The sequence below is a fragment of the Astatotilapia calliptera genome, chromosome 3 (genome assembly GCF_900246225.1).
Source record: "Astatotilapia calliptera chromosome 3, fAstCal1.2, whole genome shotgun sequence".
Lineage (NCBI taxonomy): Eukaryota > Metazoa > Chordata > Actinopteri > Cichliformes > Cichlidae > Astatotilapia > Astatotilapia calliptera.
In genome coordinates this window covers 22,242,638-22,264,209 of record NC_039304.1, presented here as the reverse complement: position 1 = coordinate 22,264,209, position 21,572 = coordinate 22,242,638, and the positions used below count along the sequence as shown (strand labels likewise).

At 38.5% G+C, this 21,572-nt stretch overlaps 2 protein-coding genes across 2 annotated transcripts; one reads left to right on the top strand and one right to left on the bottom strand.

Moving 5' to 3' along the window:
* Window positions 1-228: 228 nt before the first annotated feature.
* LOC113013619 (uncharacterized) lies at window positions 229-16,959 on the top strand. The gene is made up of 5 exons (XM_026154667.1): window positions 229-247; window positions 1,489-1,608; window positions 1,943-2,233; window positions 2,493-2,739; window positions 16,887-16,959. Exons 1-5 carry the CDS (start codon window positions 229-231, stop codon window positions 16,957-16,959), a joined length of 750 nt encoding a protein of 249 aa, XP_026010452.1.
* Window positions 16,960-18,299: 1,340 nt separating this feature from the next.
* LOC113012625 (T-lymphocyte surface antigen Ly-9-like) lies at window positions 18,300-20,718 on the bottom strand. The gene is made up of 5 exons (XM_026152921.1): window positions 20,605-20,718; window positions 19,969-20,259; window positions 19,479-19,730; window positions 19,148-19,311; window positions 18,300-19,038 (listed from the first exon to the last, which is right to left on the bottom strand). Exons 1-5 carry the CDS (start codon window positions 20,705-20,707, stop codon window positions 18,691-18,693), a joined length of 1,158 nt encoding a protein of 385 aa, XP_026008706.1. The 5' UTR covers window positions 20,708-20,718; the 3' UTR covers window positions 18,300-18,690.
* Between the last annotated feature and the right edge of the window lie 854 nt (window positions 20,719-21,572).

Genomic DNA, 21,572 nt, shown 5'->3' with positions numbered 1-21,572 from the left:
AAATATTTGCAGTGTTTGTGACCTTTGTCTCTGAAAATTTTAGATTTTTCAGTGAAAATTTTACATTTAGAAACAAACACACAAAGCAGTCATACACTTATGATACAAGAGAAGTAAAACTCAATACAGACACAAGAAACTGACTACCAAAATAAAACAGGAAATGAGAATTAAAAACTAAACAGTTAAACAGCCACAACAATGAAGTTAACAAAGGGAAACTGACACATGAGCAGGAAACACTCAGGTAACAAAGAATACAAAACTACAACTAAAACTATATACAATCCATCTGCAGGGAATCAAGTATTTTCAAAATAAAATGTTAAGTACTTGTGTCAAACAGTTGAGCTCTGTGCACTAAATAAATCCTGAAATAATATTTGAGGTTTTTTTTTTAAGATTGATGCAGAACAAAACAACATGCATTCACATATTTATCATAAATGTCACCCATAAATGTTTATCATTTTCTGTTTAGTTTTTGTTTTTTCTTTGTGTGTCCTAAATTGTTCTAAATTGTTTCCAACAGAATCGTGGTGAATCTTCTTACTACCTGGCCTCAGATATTCACTGGTGAGACAATCCTCTCTAAGATATGAGATACAGGGAGGTGAAGGCAAAGGGTTTGAAATACAAACAGGCACCACCCAACACAAACAACCTTCAAACATCTGGTGAATACAGGATCATCTGACTCCATCCATCTCCATCCCTATCATCCTCTTCTGTCCCACCACCCCTCTGTTTGTGCTTCTTCACTACATCCATGAATCTTCTCTGTGGTCCTTTTCTTCCTCCTGCCTAACAGCTCCATCTTCAACATCCTTTGTTTAGTATATCGACTATCCCTCCTCTGCACATGTCCAAACCATCTCAGCCTTGTCTCTCTGACTTTGTCTCCAAACAGCTCAACCTGAGCCGTCCCTTTGATGTACTCATTTCTAATCCTGCCCATTCTGCTCACTCCCAATGAAAATCTTACATTTTCAACTCCACCTCCTGTCTTTTTGTAAGTGCCATCATCTGCAAACCATACAGCTGTAGTGATCGTCACCTCTCTTCTCAACTTCGCTTCAACAACCCATAGTTTCCCATAGTTATTCCCTGTCCTTTGTTTTTTATGTCACAGATATGTCATCTGGGTCTGCCTTTCCACTCTTCATCCTATATGCTCCCTCAGTGTGGAAACTATTTACTGCTCTAATCAAATGAACAGTCTTAATGTTTCCGTGCTACACACAGCATGCTAACATCCAATCACACACACAAAGGTCTACCCTAATATCCTCTTCACATTTTGTATTTGAATCATAACATCATGAATGAACAGAAATAACCAGATCATCATTAATTAATTGAAGTGTAGTTTAGCTGCATTTGGCAGAGTTTTATTCTTTCTCTGAACCAGCAGATGATGCATCACTCGCTGGGCTTTGAAGGATTTCTTTTTCTATCTGTCACCTGCCATATTTGCTGCATGCATAGCTGCCTACACCAGAGAATCCAGGAACAGCAGATTTCCTGTTGAGGAATTCCACTTTTCTTCCATTCAAACCTCTGATGGATTAAAAATGATTCTGCTTCTGAGTTTTTGGATTGTCACAGGTAAGGTGAATATAATACATTTTTATTAGCATATCTAATTTCAATCTATTTATTATTTATGTGAATCAATTTTTTAAGATATGTATCAGAGATTTCATTAGGAAAATAACTGTCACTGTGATGAATAAAGCAAAGTTTAAAGTTTAATAAGTGAAATGAAATGTTTGGGGGGGTAGGGGGGTTGATGATGTAATAAAAATAATTATTCTCAACCTAATGTGGCAAAACAAAATATTACAAAGTGATTTCCTTTATCGTACACCTGCTTCAATATATGTATTGTGTGCATGTTGTGATTTTAAGGTGGAATAATGTGTTTTAATGTGTTTTTAAGGTCTCATGGCAGAGGACCCAACAGCGACATATTATCAGCTGAAAAACAGCTCAGTGTGTCTGAATGTCAGGAAACCGCCACCATATAAACGTGGTGAATGGAAATTTAACACAATAATTATTGTTGATGATACAGAAATCAATCCAAATTACAAACACAGAGTGACTTATAGTGCTGGGAACCTCTCCCTGTGTATTAATAACCTGGCTGATACAGACACTGGGATATATGAAGTCTCATACAGCCAAAACTTTATTTCAATGTCAGAGAAGCATCAAGTCATTGTTCAAGGTAAGATATAAGAAAAACTTTGTCTTTAAATGCAGGCCATTTTTACCATTTTAACTTGTGCATGAATCTATTTTACATATTATATTTTTCTGGATTTGGTAGCATTTACCTTACAGTCAGCTTTTACATTTCCTTGGCTGAAGGGTTGTTGTCTTTAACCACAACACCACATAGCCTACAATTTTATAATCACCTAGTTCATTGTCAGTTCTCTTTTTGCATTAAATCATTAATTTGTCTGTTTGGCTCCATGTCACAGATGTGGTTCCCAGACCTGTCATTATAATGTCAAAGCTTGGCTCCAACCAGTCTGCTGGACTCTGCAGTATCACAGTAAACTGCTCCATCCAGGATTATTGGCTTTGGTCTGTTTGTGATGAAGACAGCTGCAGAACATCTCAGAAATCATTCAGTGAGGTCAACATCACCATCTTCACTGAGAACAGAGCTGTGGTCTGCAGAGGCAACAACCATGTTAGCACAAATAAAGCTTCTGAAAACTTAATGTGTGAGTATTAAGTATTAGATTTAAATAACAGGCTATTGATTTTATTTTTGACAAATAAACTGAATATTTTCTTCTATCTTTCCCTGTAATTTAAATAATTCAATTTTTGTTTGTTATCATAAAAGTCATTTTATTTTTATGTCTGAAAAGAAAAAAAAATACTAATTGAAACTATGTTTTCAAATCTGCAGGTTTCAAATCTACTAAAGATGAAGAGAAATCACAACAACTCATACTAAAGGGAATACTTATTCCTGTTTCTGTAATAATTATCCTCGGAGCATTTTCCTTCTTTTTAGTTAAAACAAAATACAAATCCTACCAGGTAAGATGTATTTGGTAACAGATATTTATCATATAACCTGCTCATTGCTAGAATTAGGAAGGTTACTTCTGGTACATGGTGTGATAATATGACTGAATACATATTTTTACTTCATTATTTCCATGCACAAGCATCTAATGTTCAGGTCATAAGAACACTGCCATTATCTCAGTCTAGAGTCTCGTCTTCCAATGATCCTGGCCCTGTTTATGAGAGCGTGGACGTCTTTCAGTCCATACAGACCAGCAGCTCAAGAGAGGAAATGATCTCCATGGAAAGCCACAAAGCAGATACCATCTACGCCTGTCCAGAAGTGACGGTCTGCTCTGGCAACAACACACAAAGTATTTCAGAGAGTGGCACCATGGGGAAGGCACAGACCTCCAAACAGATTGACTCAGTTTACAGCATGTTGCAGAATTAAATTAAATTAATTATTTAATGGTGTATTTAATTGATTCATTTTGGCACAGTTGACTCCTTCAGCTCTCACCATGAAATAATTTTATCTATCAAGCTCACCCATCAAACCCAGGGGGCGGGGTTAACGCTGATCGAGTCAAAACCATTGCTTTGGCCTGGTGACCATTGTTTTTAGTTTCTGCACACCAACAACCAGCATGTGGAAACTAACAGAACTGTACTTTGAAAAACCCTTTTTGTGTGTCACCAGATACAGTTTTAATATTTTTTAGCCGAGAATGTGTTGGTTTAATCTTCTGATATCTGGTCGGTTTGTCAAGATAGAGCCTCTTTGCAAAAGTGCTTCGATGATTTTGGAGATGTCTGCCCAGCCCACTCTCACAGCAAAGCGTGGGATAGACCCGCTCGCATCGCAAGCGCTCAAGCTGTTATTACCGCCGACAAAGTGCAGGTCCCGGTACACCTCTGCCATAACCCCTGCTGAACACTGACTTCATTTATTGAGGTTATATTTATATTGTGTTGTATTTCATTAATTCATTATGTCACTCCTGGCTTTCCATACCAAAGCAGCTCACTTTCTGGTCAGTATTTACTTTAAAATGAACATTGCTTTTGTTTCTTGTTCTTTTTAAACATACTTTAATAACATTGTAGATACAAGTGTAAAAACAAGTGCAAAGTGCAGGATTTTCTCATTTGTCCTGTTGTTAACCATTTTAATGTACTTGATATAATTTTGACTGTAACTGTTTGCTTTATACGGATATAGTACATGTGTATCATTCATTTCATTGTTTAGTGATGAATTTCAAGTGAAAGTTTGTTTATTTTATTTTTCAAACAATAACAGTTATTCAGAAACAATTATAACCTGTTATTGTAATGTACATAACAAAGCCATATTAAAATGACTCTGCGCCAACATGACCAAGGTGGACGTCAGCCCCATTTTAATGCTATCGTGTTTATAGAGAGAACACACACTACGAAAAAAACCATTTGATTCAATCATTTAATTTCCAGCACATTAATACTTAGCATAAAAGAGACAAAGAAATGCAGCAGGGTCCAAGATGCTAGCAGGCACGGGATAGAACACCATAGACAAAGTGGCGTATACAGAAACATCTGTGCTGAGTATGGCCTGAAAGTCCCGAGGTCAAACTGGGAGACACCAGACCGAGCCAAGATCCTGTGGGACCTCAGCTGATGTTTACATTCCTAAATATTATCACACAACTTTATGATATTCCCAGTTAAGAGTTAATTCCATATTCAGCTTTAACAGATTTCAGACATACATGTCTAAAGCACTGTAACATTGAATGTAGTATCAAAGAACTCCATAACCACCATAAATAAGGAGTAACTGATGCCCTGACAGAATAGTCTAACATGTGACCTTTATAGTTAAAAGTTTCTCCTAATTATTTCCTTAATTCTTTAGACTAGCTAATTTTCTAAACCTCAGGCTTAATCTTCTAGATAAAGTTTTTGACAAAGAATCTTAGTCCGTGGGAGAGATCATTTAAAACATTACAGTTCAGTGTTACAGTTGCAGAAGACTGTTTTGGTTCCCCTTGTTTAAAATTCTGGTTTGACCTGATGTCCATTCAGATTTGTTTTTTGTTTCTTTTTGTTGTTTTTTTGGGGGGGGAGAAGGGGGACAAACTGTAAAATGTATCAATCTGTATGAGGTACTGTGCTTTATCCAGGGTGGCAAACTGTGAAATCAAAGCCTGATGTGTGTTCATGTGTCCTTTGGTATCTTTAGTGTTGCCACTCTGGAAACAAAACGTAAGATATTAATTCAGTCACATTTTGACACCCCGTAAATAAAATGTTTCTTTTATTAGTCCACTGTGATGATGTGAAGTCAGACTAATTAAGAACATTTTTTTACACATATACACATATATATACATATATATACACATATATATACATATATATACACATATATACACACATATATATACACATATATACACATATATATACACACATATATACATATATATACACATATATACATACCTCTAATATACACATATATACATATATATACACATATACACATATATACATATATATACACATATATATATACATATACACATATATACATATATATATACATATACACATATATATATACATATATATATACACATATATACATATATATATATATATATATATATATACACATATATATATATATACACATATATATATATATACATATATATATACACACAAAAAAACACCCAGCACGCCCCTGCGGGCGGTTTATCCTTCAAGCTCGGGTCCTCTACCAGAGGCCTGGGAGCTTGAGGGTCCTGCGCAGTATCTTAGCTGTTCCCAGGACTGCGCTCTTCTGGACAGAGATCTCCGATGTTATTCCCGGGATCTGCTGGAGCCACTCGCCTAGCTTGGGAGTCACTGCACCTAGTGCTCCGATTACCACGGGGACCACCGTTACCTTCACCCTCCACATCCTCTCGAGCTCTTCTCTGAGCCCTTGGTATTTCTCCAGCTTCTCGTGTTCCTTCTTCCTGATATTGCTGTCATTCGGAACCGCTACATCCGCAGGGGCCTGTCCTTCCATGATGGTTCTTCGTCTACATATATATATATATATATATATGTGTGGAGCCACTCGCCTAGCTTGGGAGTCACCGCACCTAGTGCTCCGATTACATTTACTGCAACATTAATAAGGGTTTAATACAAAAGTAAATGGTATCATCAGTCTTCCATGAGTGGCGAGTCAACTATATTACTTTATAGTTACAGAAATGTTATCAAACATGGTTAAAGTTTAATTATTTATTTTATGTTCTTGTCCATGAACAGTCTTGTGCTATTTTACATTCATAGTATGAAAAAGCACATTTATTATGCGGCTTTTCCTGATTTTAGATGGATGTCTTTGTGAAATTTGAAAGTCCTGTTTGTTTGTTTGCTTTGTTTTTAATTTTGTGGCTAAGCTAAGCTAAAGCTAAAGACTGAATGTAACTAAATAAAATAAATTAAACTTATTCCAACAAAATTCCGTAATCGTTTTACTGTAAGAACAATATGATTTATTTCATTCATAAAGTAATTTGATTATTAGTGATCAGGGATGGTAGTAACGCGTCACATTACTGTAATCCGTTCACTTTTTTCAAGTAACAAGTAAAGTAAGGGATTACTATTGCAAAAAAAGTAATTACAAGGCATTACTAAACAGCAATTTTGTTTGTGAGAGTGTCTCATGACCATGACATACACGTGTGTGATGTCTGTGCCAGCAACAGACGTGTGTAGATACACAATGTGTAATATTTATCTTGATGCAATGTGCATGAAGTCAAAAGATTAAAACTAATAAAATTATTTTTAAAAAGAGATTTTTTCATTTGATTAAATTTCATATGATGGATTATGCAGAAAAAATAGAATTGGGCTGAAATGTCTATTGCTTTATTATGTATTCAGGTTGTGTATCGTGTTTTTAAAAAGCAACTAAGTAATAAAGTAGTTAATTACGTTTAAAAATAATTAATCAGTAAAGTAACTGGATTACTTTCTTGGAAAAGTAAACAGTAGTCAGTAACTAATTACTTGACCAACACTGTTAGTGATCCTGTGAAGTACCTGAGTCTGTTTCAAGATTCACTTCATCGTAGTCAGAGCTCCCATCTGGGTCATCATTTCTCCCTGTTCAGATAACAGTGTTAGTATATTTAATTTTTTTTAAAAAGCTCCCTTTTATCATTATTTCGAGATTAGGAGTTACAATAACATATTAATAAAGTGTGATATCCTTGCATTTTTACACCTATGGGCAATTTAGTTTGATCAATTAACCTATCCCTACAAACTGCATGTTTTTGGACTGTGGGAGGAAGCGGGAGTACCCTTGGAGATCCCACACAAACACAGGGAGAACATCCACACAGAAAGACCCAAGCCTGATGGTGGAACTGAACTCAGGACCTTCTTGCTGTGAGATAACAGTGCTAACCACTGTGCCACCGTGCTGCCCAGTTGGTGGGGTACATTACTTGATCAAAATCTAAATTGCCCATTTGTGTGAATGCAGGAGTGAATGTGAGTGAAAATGGTTGTCTGTCACTGTGTGTTGGCCCTGCGACAGACTGGCGACCTGTCCAGGGTGTACCCTGCTCCAGCGCCCCCACAACCCTGAAAAGCATAAGCGGAAATGAATGGATGGATGGATCCTTACATTTTCTGAACTCAGTCTTCTCATCAATAACTTTAAGCTCAAGAGTAGATGTGACATTTCTATGTTCATCTGCTGGTCCACCTTAAATAATAACATGACATCAGGTCTGATCAGTCAGTTTATAATCATTACATCTTTTATAGCTCTGTTATTATCAGAGGTTATACTGTACCACCTCCAGCATTTCCAGAGAATCTGACTGTTTCATAAATTGGAAAATCACCTGCAGGGCAGACAACAAAAGAGAAATTACTTTTGTATGATATTTGTTTATTCACAAACTTAGTGTTAAAAATATTGCAAGTCATAGTTTCTAGGACTGACCAGAAAGAATAGTGGTGTAAACGTCATTCTCATCATTGTTGGTGATGAGATGTGCTGGTGATGTGCTCTGAGACTGAGTGAGACTAAAATATGCAATAAATACAGTGTATCAGTGTATTTGCTGGGTATTTAATCAGTTTAATCAGGAATACCTATAATGTCATGTTATTTTTAAAATGAAAGAAAGCTTTTGCACCAACCTGTTACAACAACGATCTATAAAAAAAATTAAAAATTATTGTTACATTGGTTTGTAATCAGTTTACTTAAAATTGTCACATCAAATCATTGATGAGAAAAGCTCTCACCCTTTATCTTTCTGCAGCAACACAGCAGCAGCATCACAAGGATAATTCCACTAACAAGTCCGATGATGAATGGAACAATAAATGAACCAATTTCAGATCCGAAGCCTAAAGTTTCAGGTAAAATCAGACCAATAAGTCAAAACTCAAAGTCGAACCAGATCTGATAAAATCAAACCTCAAATCAACTGTACTTAATGTGTAAGTTTAGTAAGTTTAGGCCACATCAAGAAACAATAATGTCACAACTTTTAGGGACTCATGAAATAAATGTTCTAGAAAAAAGTAAAGAAACAAAACGATCAAAAAAGACACATTTTAACATTAACAAGTTTTATGTTTAGAAGTCCCTTTAAATGCAGCCATTGTCATGGTTATTTTGAGTTTGAGATGTTGGGGGGTTTGCTTTTCTTTTTTTAAATCTTTTTATTACAGTTCTGTTCTTTGGGTCTTCAGGTTTATTCTAGGCTGTGATGAGTTTTGTGTTTGAGCTCCATAGTCTTCTGTTTATTTTCTATATTCCCAGCCATATTATCTGTATTTCTGGTTCATGGAACATAGTGGGAGGTTTAGAGCACCTGCACCCTCAAGGCCTTCCTTGTGGCAGAGAGATGTGCTACTTGGCTTAGTATATGCATAGAAGACTTATCAGAGTTGGATGCTTGCAGGGATGGGAACTAAGGGTGAGAACTGGAAAGTATTGGATTTTCAGAGTATCTGCTGGTATTAGGAAGCCATGGATTGGGTGACCTGGGTACACCTGGGGACACTTCTCAATAAATTGGGAGGCCCTGAGGGCACCAGAGCTGCTGTCCCAGATCGGTCTCCAATTATGTTCAGTCTATGCTACATAGCTTATGCTTGGGGATACTTAAAAGTAGTTTTGTTAAAACTGTATTTCAATAAACATGTTTTTCTGCAATTTGAAGTCTCATCTCCAGTAGTCTTTTTTGTCTGTTTTAATTAAGTAGCAATTAAGTAGCTCCAGCTTTTGAGCCAGAAAGAAAAAATTAAATAAAGAGAAAAAGTACTCTAAACACACCTCGTACAGTGATGTTGACTGCATTGCTGAACTCTCCTGATCCAGACTCACACCAGTACACAGTAACACCCTCCTGTAAGCTGTGGATCTCATAAGAGGATCCACTCAGTTTCTGGCAGTCACAGCAGTGTGAAAAAAGCCTTTTTCACTAAACTTCCTCACTCTCCACTCAGTGAAGTTTCCCTCACAGGTCAGTGAGACAGAGTCAGAGGTGAAGTGTTGCACTCTGTCAGGACTCACTGTGAGACGCTGCTGAATGAACATCTGAAAAACAGGATGTAAGAAGGGTTAAATCAGGGTTATAATTCAGGCTCAATCTCCAATCACTGTGAGAAGCCTTCTCATTATGGTTCACATTTAGTCCAATGAGTTCTGAAGATTTTCAGAACTTTCCCTCTTCATTTTCTTACATCTCAAATTGCTTCCTCATTTCTTCTCCCTCTGCAGACTGCATTCCTGTTTTCCCAGCAGAAGAATGTCCATCATATAGCAGCACCATATGAACCATATAATAGCCTTCATAGGTTACTGTATAGCATACATAAATGGGAAGTGGATCTTTACTAGTTGAGAGGTGATGAGCTATTCTGGGTATTTAGGAGAAAATCTATTTCAATTTGAAATAGCATAAAAACATAGATAAAGTCCTGATTGTTAGGTTTTGTATTGTTGATTGTCATTTATGCTTAGAAACATTTACCCACATATGCTTAGAAGTGTATAATCATTTGTAGATTGAAAGAATGTCTCATCCTAGGAGGTCTGTAACGGCTCTGAGTAGCATGAAGGGGGAGGGCGTTCACTCCCTCTACAGAGTGTTCTGGCATAAATCACACACCTCCTAGGAGAGGTCGTATCTTCTCTTGCTGATATATGGTATAGCAAACACACTTATATCTGTTTAAGTATAAGAGCCTTTTGTTCAGATGGACCCGCTCCTGGCACCAGCGTTTGGGGAGTCTTCACAGGGTCACACCTTGACCTCACACACACACACACACACACATACACAGTATTCTTTGTTCACATGTATACCTATGTAAGATGTCATATGTTAATGACCCTATGCATATTCATATAACCACAATAAAAGGAGTGCTATGGGGAGCCTGGCTGAGAGTCTGACGGAGGTCAAGTGGTGGAACGACACTCGGCTCCAGGCAGGACTCCCTCATGCATGAGTAACATGAAGAACTTTGTCTACTTGTGTCTTGCTTTGCAGTGTAATTATATTGTCTTCAACGTTCCAGCGGATGGGTTCAAGCTACAAACCTATCACCTCTCAGATCTTCTTATCTCAGTGCACTGTAACAAAAACGAAAACAGACGTAACCAACACAATACTACTAAAATAACACATACTAGGGCCCGTTGCAGACATGTCCAAGCATAAAACCATCTCTCTCTCTTAGAGAAAGAACACAACCCAAAGCTCACTGATAAAATCAAGCTAGCGCTAAGCAAAACCCAAAAGTCAACCAGAAATTCACAGGAAATCTTTTGCTTCTCCTGGGACAATATTGTGTGGGAATGAGAACCTCAGGTGCCGTAACACCTTTTGTTCCTCCTTGAATTAAATCTCAATCACAGAAAATGCCGTACTCCGACCTAAAACTTACTCTATTAGTTCATCATTTTCACTCTGTGCCACTGTACCTCACCAGGGCTGTGTGAAGCACAATAAACAATTCAATCAAGGCCTTGAGCCATAAACAGACATTGCTGCTGCTGCTGCTCAAAGTTCTGTCCATCCTGGTTCTGACCCCAATTGGGGCAGTCCTCTCTCCAGTGTCCATGCTCGCCGCAGGTGAAACCTGTATCTTCTTCTGTGTTTTTGTCCATTCTGAGGTGCCTTTTGACCTCAGTTGCTCCTCCTGTCTCGGTCACGCCCTTTTTGCTGCCCGATCATCCGTGTTGGTCCATCACTGTCCTGCACAGTGTTAATGCAGAGTTGTTAAGGTCAGCATTCCTTTGCTCGGCCTTACTTTTCCTTCGGGCTTGGCGGGCGTCTCGTCACAGCTCTGTCAGCTGAAGCTGTCTGAGAATTTTCCCCCGTGTAGTGAAACGAGCCTTGGTTTTAACGCTCTCCGTCTCTGCTGCATGAGATCGCTTTCCTGCAGCACTGTTGACATTTTCAGGTTGTTGTTGTGGGTCCAGCTGCTGCAGCGTTTGGTCAGGGTCACGTCGAAGATGGTAGAGGGGAGAGCAGGAGTCCAGGTCAGCCTCGGCTTTCAGGGCCAGCAAAGCAGCCTGTAATTAAACATAAAGAGAAAAAGCAAAAACAAAACAAAACAAAAACAAACAAACAGGAAAATTATGTTGTGTTGGCTGTGTTACAAAGAGAGGGGAGAAACACCGGGCCAGGCCCTGTGTCAGCCTTCTCTCCCCCTTTTTATTTTTTTTTCTCACAATATAATCAACTCATAACCCACCAAGTTGACAGGACGACATGCACATGTTCAAATTCTTAAGATCATGTCTAAACTCACAAAAGAGAAATTTCTTTCCGTCAGTAATCACTTGTGTTTTTGCTGGGTGTGGTTTCCATTACTATAATTTTGCTTCAGCCGCTGTGCTTGTGGGGGGTGGTTGGTCCAGGTCCGTAGCCACCTGTATTAACACAATAAGAGATTTATTTAATATCATTTTCATCACTGTTAAATAGACCAGCAGGCAACACGCCCACCTTTACAGCGCAGACTGCATGCCAATCTCCCAACACACTCCTCTCTCTACTTCTCAATAATTCTCCACTCTCCCTATATTTCTCCTTTCTCTACGTCAGTTTTAAAACCCAACATATTTCACACCACTACACACCTCGGACTATCTCTCTCTCTCTGTTTTTATTTTTTATTATTACACCACAGAGTAATACACCCAATTTAGCCCATCTATCTCTATGTGGCTCCAAATTGCCCTCTTTACTTAATTTCACACACTCGTCAGGGGACAGGCAAACAGCAATTTCAACCACTGAAACGAGGAATTCAACCCTTTTTCTTTTTATCTTTTACTCAACCTTAGATATCAAAGCATTTTCTTCTTCTATTCAACCTTTTTCTTTTACTAATATAGAACTCAACCTTAGATGTCAAAACATTTTCTTGTTCTATTCAACCTTTTTCTTTTACCTATGATAGAACTCAACCTTTGTTTGCAAAATGTGTCTTGTTCTAGTCCAGAATAAATGTAAACCCGTGATTACACAGTGGTTTCAGTATTACTCTGTAGCTATGCGGGGGTTCTAACGTCCCAAGTCGCCACCTCAGCTAACCAGACGCCGCTGGACCTGCCTGAGCATCCACAGACAGGGGGGTTGCCACAACATAAACTCTCTTTAGGGGTTCCACTCCCAAGGTTGCTACCCTAGTTACCTCCGGGCCGCGTCCGATCTACCGGTTGGGAAACCACTCCTGGAACTAATCCACGAGGCCCATCAACCTTTGATCCTAAAATGTGTCTTTGCTCTAGTGTCCTCCCATTCACACATCAACCGTCACTGTCACCATGTTCATATTTCACACAATGAAACACACAGAGAGCGCGTCTCACACGCAGAAACACACACAGAAACCTCTGAGCTCACCTTTGAAAATGCAAGCGCACCACAAGCCAGACTCTATTTCACCTCTATTTCATATGCTAAACTTTGGCCGTGTTTTAGAAGTTTCTTGCAACAGAAGCCAGTCATAGACAAAGTTAAATGTGGAGGGTAACGTGGGCTGCAACTCTAGTCTCAACGTAGAATGTTTTTAGTATCTTGCTAGAGCCAGTTCCTATGACACACTGGAATTCAGCCTAAACTTATGTTGTTAGTATCTCGTGCCGAAAACCAGACACCGACAAATTTAATGTGAAAATACGTGTAACTCAGCGAACAGATTAATTTGGAAAGCCCAATATGCACATTTGGTATTTATAATACAACAGGCTGTGCTTACCTTTTTATATTTGGACCGGTCCTCTGTTCGCCTCGCCTCACGATCTCACCACAGGCCAAATCTGCCCCTCCTCAGCACACCAAAGATCCGGGTCACGGCACCAAGTTGTTAAAATCTCCCAATTCTTTTAATCTTTGGGCAGAAGGAAGGACAATACTCGGTGTATAAATGCTCAATCAACAATTCTTTATTTCCATACAATTCAACACTTATGAGCACAAGCCATCATGATGGGGAGACATGCATGAAGAGGGTCACAGCAAATCTCAAAATGGTGACGGGTTACTCAGCTTCTTATAGCCTCTAGTGGCCCCCACCTAGTCGTAAAAGCCTAAACATTCACATTCTTTCTCTGTCACGGCGCCTAAGTTATGACCTCGGCTCCCTGTCTTTCTGCCCTCTGTAAAGGTGGGGGCATGGAATGTGGTCTGTTTCTTCTATTATCGGCACAAGGCCCTCTGCACACAACATTCTCTTCATGATTCAGCAGTATGAAATGTCAAGAAACAGTGTAACACATTCAACAGTGTCGAATAATACAGGTCAATCCAATAGATCTAATGATTTTTCACACTCTTTTAAGTCAGAAGTATAATGCAAACTAAAACTACATACTGATCACACACTCTATACTAAGAAGTATAATATGACCTACAGCAGTATCCTAATTCAACTACTTCAATTACAGATATAAGATAACATATAATAACAGAATAATCTCACAAAAGACAACACTTCAGGAACTAAGTAGGCTAGATGCGTTAGGTCAGACTGGGGAGAGTTTTAGTGTTATGTTATTGTGTTATCAGTTGTCAATTTGCTTCGGTCTTTTTTGCATGTTAGGTATATCCTAACTTTAGTAGTTTAGCTAGATACCTGGCTATTGTAGGGAACAGGTGCTTGTTCAATTGTATGCTTGAAATGGCTACATTTATTATAGGTGTTATGGCTCGCCCAGCTGGACGCTTGGAGATCCAAGATCCTCTCTAGTGTCTGGTCTAGTGTAAAGGGGGATCAATATCTTGCCAGAGTCCTCTAGCTTAACTCTGCTATTGCAAGATCAGACTGTAGCACTGTCAGTGTCAACACCTGTCGCACAGGTGCTTGAGGACAGGCCAATCACGCTGCCTTACTTTGATCGGCTGTTGTTGGAGTCCTCGTTTGGTTCTAAACAGGACACTGGCCTGAAACCTCATCTGGCATACCTCCAGGGAGGAGCATGAACAGGAACAGGAGCTTCAGCTGAAAACAGTTGGAGTAGGCCCAACCAAATGTTGATTTTGCAAGGGAGAAGAGTCTCCTTTTTTCATTTGTCCGAGACTGTGATTGGTTCTACTTTGGGGAAGAATGATACCCATGCTGAAGAAGTAGAAAGCAGTGATTTAGATCCCAAAAGGTTGATTCTGCTCATCTGGATGTCACATTTTCAATAGGAGAAACATTTCGTCACTCATCCGAGTGACTTCTTCAGTCTTAGCTGACTGCAGGTTTTCCCAATCTTATAAACAGTACATTTGCACAATAACTAAAACCAGCCCACTGAATGAACAACAGGTTGTGAGGTCAGTGACCACTGATCAACAACTGCTCAATGGCCATGAGTACCATTCACAGAGAATTGGGCATGCCATCTTCGCCATCTTACAATGCTGTGATTGCAGACATACCCTTTGATCAGCGGTTGTTGATCAATGGTCATGACAATTTGCATAATAATCATCAATCATCAATCAAGGAACTGACCTCAGCCCATTGTTCATTCAGTGGGCTGTGAGGTCCAGAAGAACAGAATCAATCTTTTGGGATTTATTTACCCGGATGATTGAGCATGCATCTAGACAGGTGTTTTAGATCATCTCCCAAGCATTGTTGAGCCAGATGCTGAATCTAAAGTACCTCTTTACTCACTGGTGAGGCACTTGTTAGTATTCAGAAAATAGTCTTATTATTAGCTAGCTGCTGATGATCATTCTTCTACAGGGTATCTAGATATTACTAAGATTTACAACTGTATCATGCAGCACTTTTTCTGGCCAGGAATGAAAGTGGATGTACTGCGGTTCTGTAACACCTGTCACACTTGCGAGCTTGTGCCATGCCTACCGTTGCCCAGTGGAAAACATGAGGTGATGAAAAAAGAGGTGAATTGCCTAGAGGACAATGGTTTAGTCCAGCCCACTTACAGACCTTGGATCGCCACGTGTCTGCTCACCCCTAAGTCTGACGGTACGCCCTGTTTCTGCACAGATTTTTGTTATTGCTGTAACTGTCTGTCAATGGAAAATTGTATTTAGTAGTCAGTATAATCTTTTAGTGATATAAGTTTGCATATGATAGAATACTGCATGTAGTTATTTGTATTAGGAAATATTCAACCATGTATACTTAGAGGCATATAATCAATTGTGTGTGATCTCTAACAGGCTGCAGGCTTGGTGTGCACTCCAGGAATGCACCCCCACGTCCTGGGAGCATGAGAGTTCGTACCTTGTTTTATTGTTTTACGGTAGGATTAACGTAGCTATGTCTGTTTTAGTTTAAGTGCTTCTTTACATATAGATGAACTGCTGGACTTCCTCACCATGTTATTTAGGGTGAGGGGGAGACTGCCCTCTTTGTGACCAAGGATGTACCTTTTGTGCCTTCATGTTATATGACCCTTTGATCAGCAGGACACACACACACACACACACACACACACACACACACACACACACACACACACACACACACACACACACACACTGAAGTATAAAATAAAGACAGGAGCAGTGCTCAGCGCGAGTCTCTCTGTCTGGAGGCTGCCCTTGCTAGCAAGAAGTCCTGTGTGTTTCTCTTCTCTGAGTCTTTACTGAAGAAGTGTTTTATAACATTTTCCTTAACACTGTCTGTGACTCATTCCCACTCCCTCATACGGAGGACTGCATTGACAGCATCGGTCCTGCCAAATTTATCACTAAGTTGGATCCCTTAAAGGTTACTGGCAGGTTACCTTGACCCCCAGAGCCTGTGACGTTTCTGCATTTGTCACTCCTGAGAATTTTATGGAATTTTATGAATTTTATGTTTTTTAAGTACACTGTGATAGCATTTGGCATGAAAAACTCTCCTGCTATATTTTAGCATTTGATGCATCTGGTATGTGTATCTGATGATTTGGTGATATACACAGATGCTTGGGTGGATCGCATAGTCATCCTAGAACCAGTGTTTCAGTGGCTAAATCAAGCCTCCTTAACCCTTAATTATGCAAAATATGAGTATATTAAATTAAATATTGATAAAGCAATAGTTACATATATGGGTAAGCAGGTTGGTTTTGGACAGGTTCATCCAGTGGAGGCAAAAGTCCCTGTAATACTGAACTATTCGGTTCCATCCAGTTTGTCTTGTTTTTTTGACCGGATGTACAACCAGAACCAGCAACTAATGTGCTGGGTGTTGTTGCCACAGGATTAACACCTTGTGCTCAAACGTAAGAAAAGCCTCAGTGCCTCCAAACACATTCTCCTTTTTTCTTTTCCTTTCTCTTCTACTAACAGTACCACAGTTGTCACCTACACCCTGTTGGCCAACCGCACCAAAGGTGGTCGGTCCAGGAAATCTCATTCTTGACAATCTGCACGTTTGATTTCGCAAAGATTTTCCATTGAACGCCCTTCCTGACACAAAACTCCATATCTACCAGAGCTTGCCATATAAGGTTATTCCTGAAAAGGCTGAATGTTCAGAGCACTGTACCAATTCATGAAAAGTTGACTGGATGACAAAATTGTAAGACCAAAATGTGCACAAGCAACAGGGATGATTGATGCCCTGTTGCTTCTCTAACCAGCCTTGAGCCTTGGTTGGATAACTTGAGATATTAAAACCCTAGAGTATGGAGGATGACTTTTGGCAGGATGAGTGGAGACCCACAAAATCTGTGATGACTGAAATCCAGCAATGCTTTGGTAGACTATGGTACCATAGCTATGCTAATTTCCTTTTCCAGTTGTACTTAGCACCCGCCCACAGTGGCAGACTTACTACCAAATGGTTTGCTGATCATATTATTACTGTGTTTGGCCAGCCACCTCACCTGGCCTGAACCCTTTGATAGTTCTCCTTGCTAATATCCACTAGAGTAGGGGTCAGCAAACTGTGGCTCCAGAGCCGCATGTGGCTCTTTCATCCTTATACTGCGGCTCCCTGTGGCTTGGGAAAATAAATTAAAGTATTTAGGCGAAGTGTATTTTATTTGTGTTAGTTCTTTTTTTACTTGTAGTTCTAAACTGTAAGATTATTGTGATGTTGAAATATTAAAATTACATTATATTTTATTATTCTTCATCACTCAAAATAAGCGTCACACTCGCACAAGCCAGTATACCCACCAAAACGCTGTGCATCGAGACTTTCAGCCCCAGGTTGGCCAAGTATGGAGTAATGTAAGAAAAGAAAAATATCAGAAGAAAATAAAACATTCAATGATGCCTGGGCAGATTCATTTGCATTTACTTCTGACGCGAGTGACCGACCAATATGCCTAATTTGTGGATTGTTGATCTTCGGATCCACATAAGTATGTGAGCAGCTATTCTCCACAATGAACTATGTTAAAAAGAATAGCCAAACAAATCGATCACACCTCACAGATGACAGCTTACAGTCCTGCAAAAAGATGAAAGTGACTTCGTACTTTTCTCATTAAGCACTTCATGGATTTCATAAGCAACACATTCTAGTTGTTTATACAAAGCATAAAAGGTGAACAAAAAGCAATATATACAGTGTTATCTTCATTTTAGATGTCAAAAAGTATTTGCGGTTCCCACTGTTTTATTTTCCGAGGAAACCGGGTCCAAATGGCTCTTTGGGTGTTAAAGGTTGCTGACCCCTGCACTAGGGTAAATGCTAAATTTATCCACTTAAACAAGTTTAATCAAACATAAGCAAATATCCATCAACAGCTGCCCAATTAGCATGTGATTTAATGGGGCACAATTCATACATTTTCTGTACTTCTAAAGAAAAAACAAAATGATTTGGTGGATAGAAAAATTCATTGCTAATATAAATAAAATACTATTATAACAAATAAATATAAGTGAATAAGCTCCCAAACAAAGATCAGCATTTGGTCTTTCATCTCAGCATGTCAGCAAGCATCCAAATTATTCAGCAGAAATGTAACTTTTATATAGAAATAATCATAAGTCCTGTGATTACTTTTGTATTAGTTCTATGAATTGATCTTTTTTCTTTTCTATGCTGGATATATGTTCATTTTCTTGTAATGTTTTTGTTCTCTCGTTTTCTTTTGTTTCCCACTGTTCAAAAGTCCAGTTTGGCCTCTGGGTGGTGCTACACATTCAGATTTTTTGGTTTCTGCAACACGCTGTAAACTGTGTCGACCTGTGTGAGCCGTTGTTGTGCCTCCTCCACTGTGGCAGTCTCTGAAGTATTTTGGTTGTTGTTGCCAGCAGAAGAGGCTTTCACTCCTGGAACAGTGTAGATGGTATCTATTGTGTAGCTTGCCATGGAGTTAATTTGCTCTCCTGGGCTGTTGGTCTGGCTGTACTGAAGGATGTCTGCATTCTCATAAGCAGGGTCAGCATCACTTGACGAAGACACAGTAGAGGCTCTAGACTGAGATGATGGCAGAGTACTAATGGGCTGGCTTTGTATTGAGCGGATAGTATTTGTTGGAGCCTGTAAATAATAAAGTCAAATATTCAGTCACATTATGACACACCACTGCACAAGTTATATAATATAAAATATAAACAGATATAAATATCTGTTAGTGAATGCAGCTTACCTGGTAGGATTTCCATTTTGCTGAAAATAATCTTTTAACTAAAAAGAAAGAAACTGTTACGAAGACGCAGGCGAGTAAAACACAAACAATAATAAATGCAAGCGCTCTCGTTGGTGGAGGGTGTTGTGCATTCTCTTTATCATCAGGATTAGAGTTATTAAAACCTGCAGACACAGAAACGTAATTTTAATGAGCAATTTTTTTCAGACATAAAAAGTAAAATAATTGTATGACAAGAAACAACAATGTACATATCTAAATAACAGGGGAAATATAATTCATGTAAAATGAATCAACAGCATGTTATTTAAAATTAATATTTAATACTTACACCTTGTTAATGTTTCAGAAGAATTACTTGTGCTAACATGGTTGTTGCCTCTACAGACCACAGCTCTGTTCTCAGTGAAGATGGTGATGTTGACCTCACTGAATGATTTCTGAGATCTTCTGCAGCTGTCTTCATCACAAACAGACCAAAGCCAATAATCCTGAATGGAGCAGTTTACTGTGATACTGCAGAGTCCAGCAGACTGGTTGGAGCCCAGCTTTAACATTGTAATAACAGGTGTGGGAACCATGTCTGTAACATTGAGCCAAACAGATAAATTAATGATTTAATGCAAAAAAGAGAACTGACAATGACCCAAGTGATTCTAAAATTGTAGGATATATGATGTTGTGATTAAAGACAATGACAGATTCTGTTTTTCTTTCAGTCACAAAGAAATGTAAAAGCTTACTGTAAGACAAATTCTACTAAATCCAGAAATATTTGAATATTTAAAATAGGACAAGACAAAGTTCTGCTTATAACTTACCTTGAACAATGACTTGATGTTTCTCTGACACTGAAATAAAGTCACGGCTGAGTGAGAGTTCATATATGCCAGCGTCTGTATCAGCCAGGTTTTTAATACACAGGGAGAGGTTTCCAGCACTATAAACCACTCTGTCTTTGTATTTTGGATTGATTTTTCTATCATCAGCAATAATTGTCTTGTTAAATTTCCATTCGACACGTTCATATTCTGGCAATTTCTTAACATTCAGACACACTGAGCTGTTTTTTAGTCCATAATATGTCGTTGGTGGGTCCTCTGCCATGAGACCTAAGAGGAAAAGTGCAGCAAGAGTCTTAAAATACATTATTAAACCTTAAAACCACAACATGCACACAATAGATATATTCTAGTAAGTGTATGGTGTATGAAAGAGGAAATCACTTTGACATCCTTTGTTTTGCAACATAATGTTGCAAAACAGTAATTCCTTTTTAATCAAACTTCCAAGGAAAAAATACATTTAATTTCACTCATTAAACTTTGCTTCATTCATCACAATTGCATTTTTTCCCTAATGAAATCTCTGATACATATCTTTAAAAAATGATTTGATAATTCGGTCAAGTTTGGCATTAGTTATGTAAAGAACAAAAACATTTTCATTCAGCTTACCTGTAACAATCCAAAAACTCAGAAGCAGAATCATTTTTAATCTACACAAATTTATCTGAACGTAAGAAAAGTGGAATTCATAAACAGGAAATCTGCTGTGCATGGTTTCTCTGCTGTAGCCAGCTATGAATGCAGCAAATATGGCAGGTGTCAGAGAGAAAAAGAAACGCTTCAAAGCCCAGGAAGCGATGCATCATCTGCTGGATCAGAGAAAGAAAAAAAAAGTCTGCCAAATGCAGCTAAACTACACTTCAATTAATTAATGATGATCCAGATATTTCTGTTCATTCATAAATGTTATGATTAAAATACAAGAGGTGACGAAGACATTAGGGTAGTGTGTGTGTGTGTGTGTGTGTGTGTGTGTGTGTGTGTGTGTGTGTGTGTGTGTGTGTGTGTGTGTGTGTGTGTGTGGTGCTGTAAAGACTTTAGCCTGTTGCAAATAAATCCTAATATTTAAGGTTAAACAAGAAGAGATCAGGGTTAGCGTGTGGAAAATAAGAGAGAGCAATGGTATGAAGGAAACAGATGCATACGTATGTGTGGTTTTTGTATGAAGTCTGTGTGCAAATGTGTCTGTGGTTGTTAGCATACTAGCACAGAAACATTTTACATTATGGTTAGAGCCGGAAGCAGCAAGTTTTCACATTGAAGGAATTGATCTCTTATCAGATGCTGGTAACATTTATTTGGCATCTAAAATTTATGATTTTAAATATTTTGCATTGTGAATTAAATACACATTTTACAAACTCATTGTTCCTACTAAAGTGCACTATAAAGGTCACAGAGAAGAACCAGGCAAATATAAGATGAAGGACAAAAAAATGCCTATACTACTGTAGTACCAATTTATTGTGGTATACACTGTCTATATACTATGGTAAGATATTATCAATCATATAAGATGAAGAGTGGAAAAGTAATTGGTCCAGAAGTATGAATGTTTATGATAGAAGGCAGGGGAT

Bases quoted from the DNA above. Each gene is read 5' to 3' on its own strand.
- LOC113012625 (XM_026152921.1), bottom strand. From the start codon at position 20,707: ATGCACAGCAGATTTCCTGTTTATGAATTCCACTTTTCTTACGTTCAG. The intron at 19,731-19,968 runs GTAAGTTATAAG...TCAATGTTACAG, and splicing joins ACATCAAGTCATTGTTCAAG to ACATGGTTCCCACACCTGTT. The intron at 19,039-19,147 runs GTAAGCTGCATT...TATTATTTACAG, and splicing joins CAAAATGGAAATCCTACCAG to GCTCCAACAAATACTATCCG.
- LOC113013619 (XM_026154667.1), top strand. The intron at 1,609-1,942 runs GTAAGGTGAATA...TGTGTTTTTAAG, and splicing joins GAGTTTTTGGATTGTCACAG to GTCTCATGGCAGAGGACCCA. The intron at 2,740-16,886 runs GTGTGAGTATTA...TTCTACTAACAG, and splicing joins AAAGCTTCTGAAAACTTAAT to TACCACAGTTGTCACCTACA.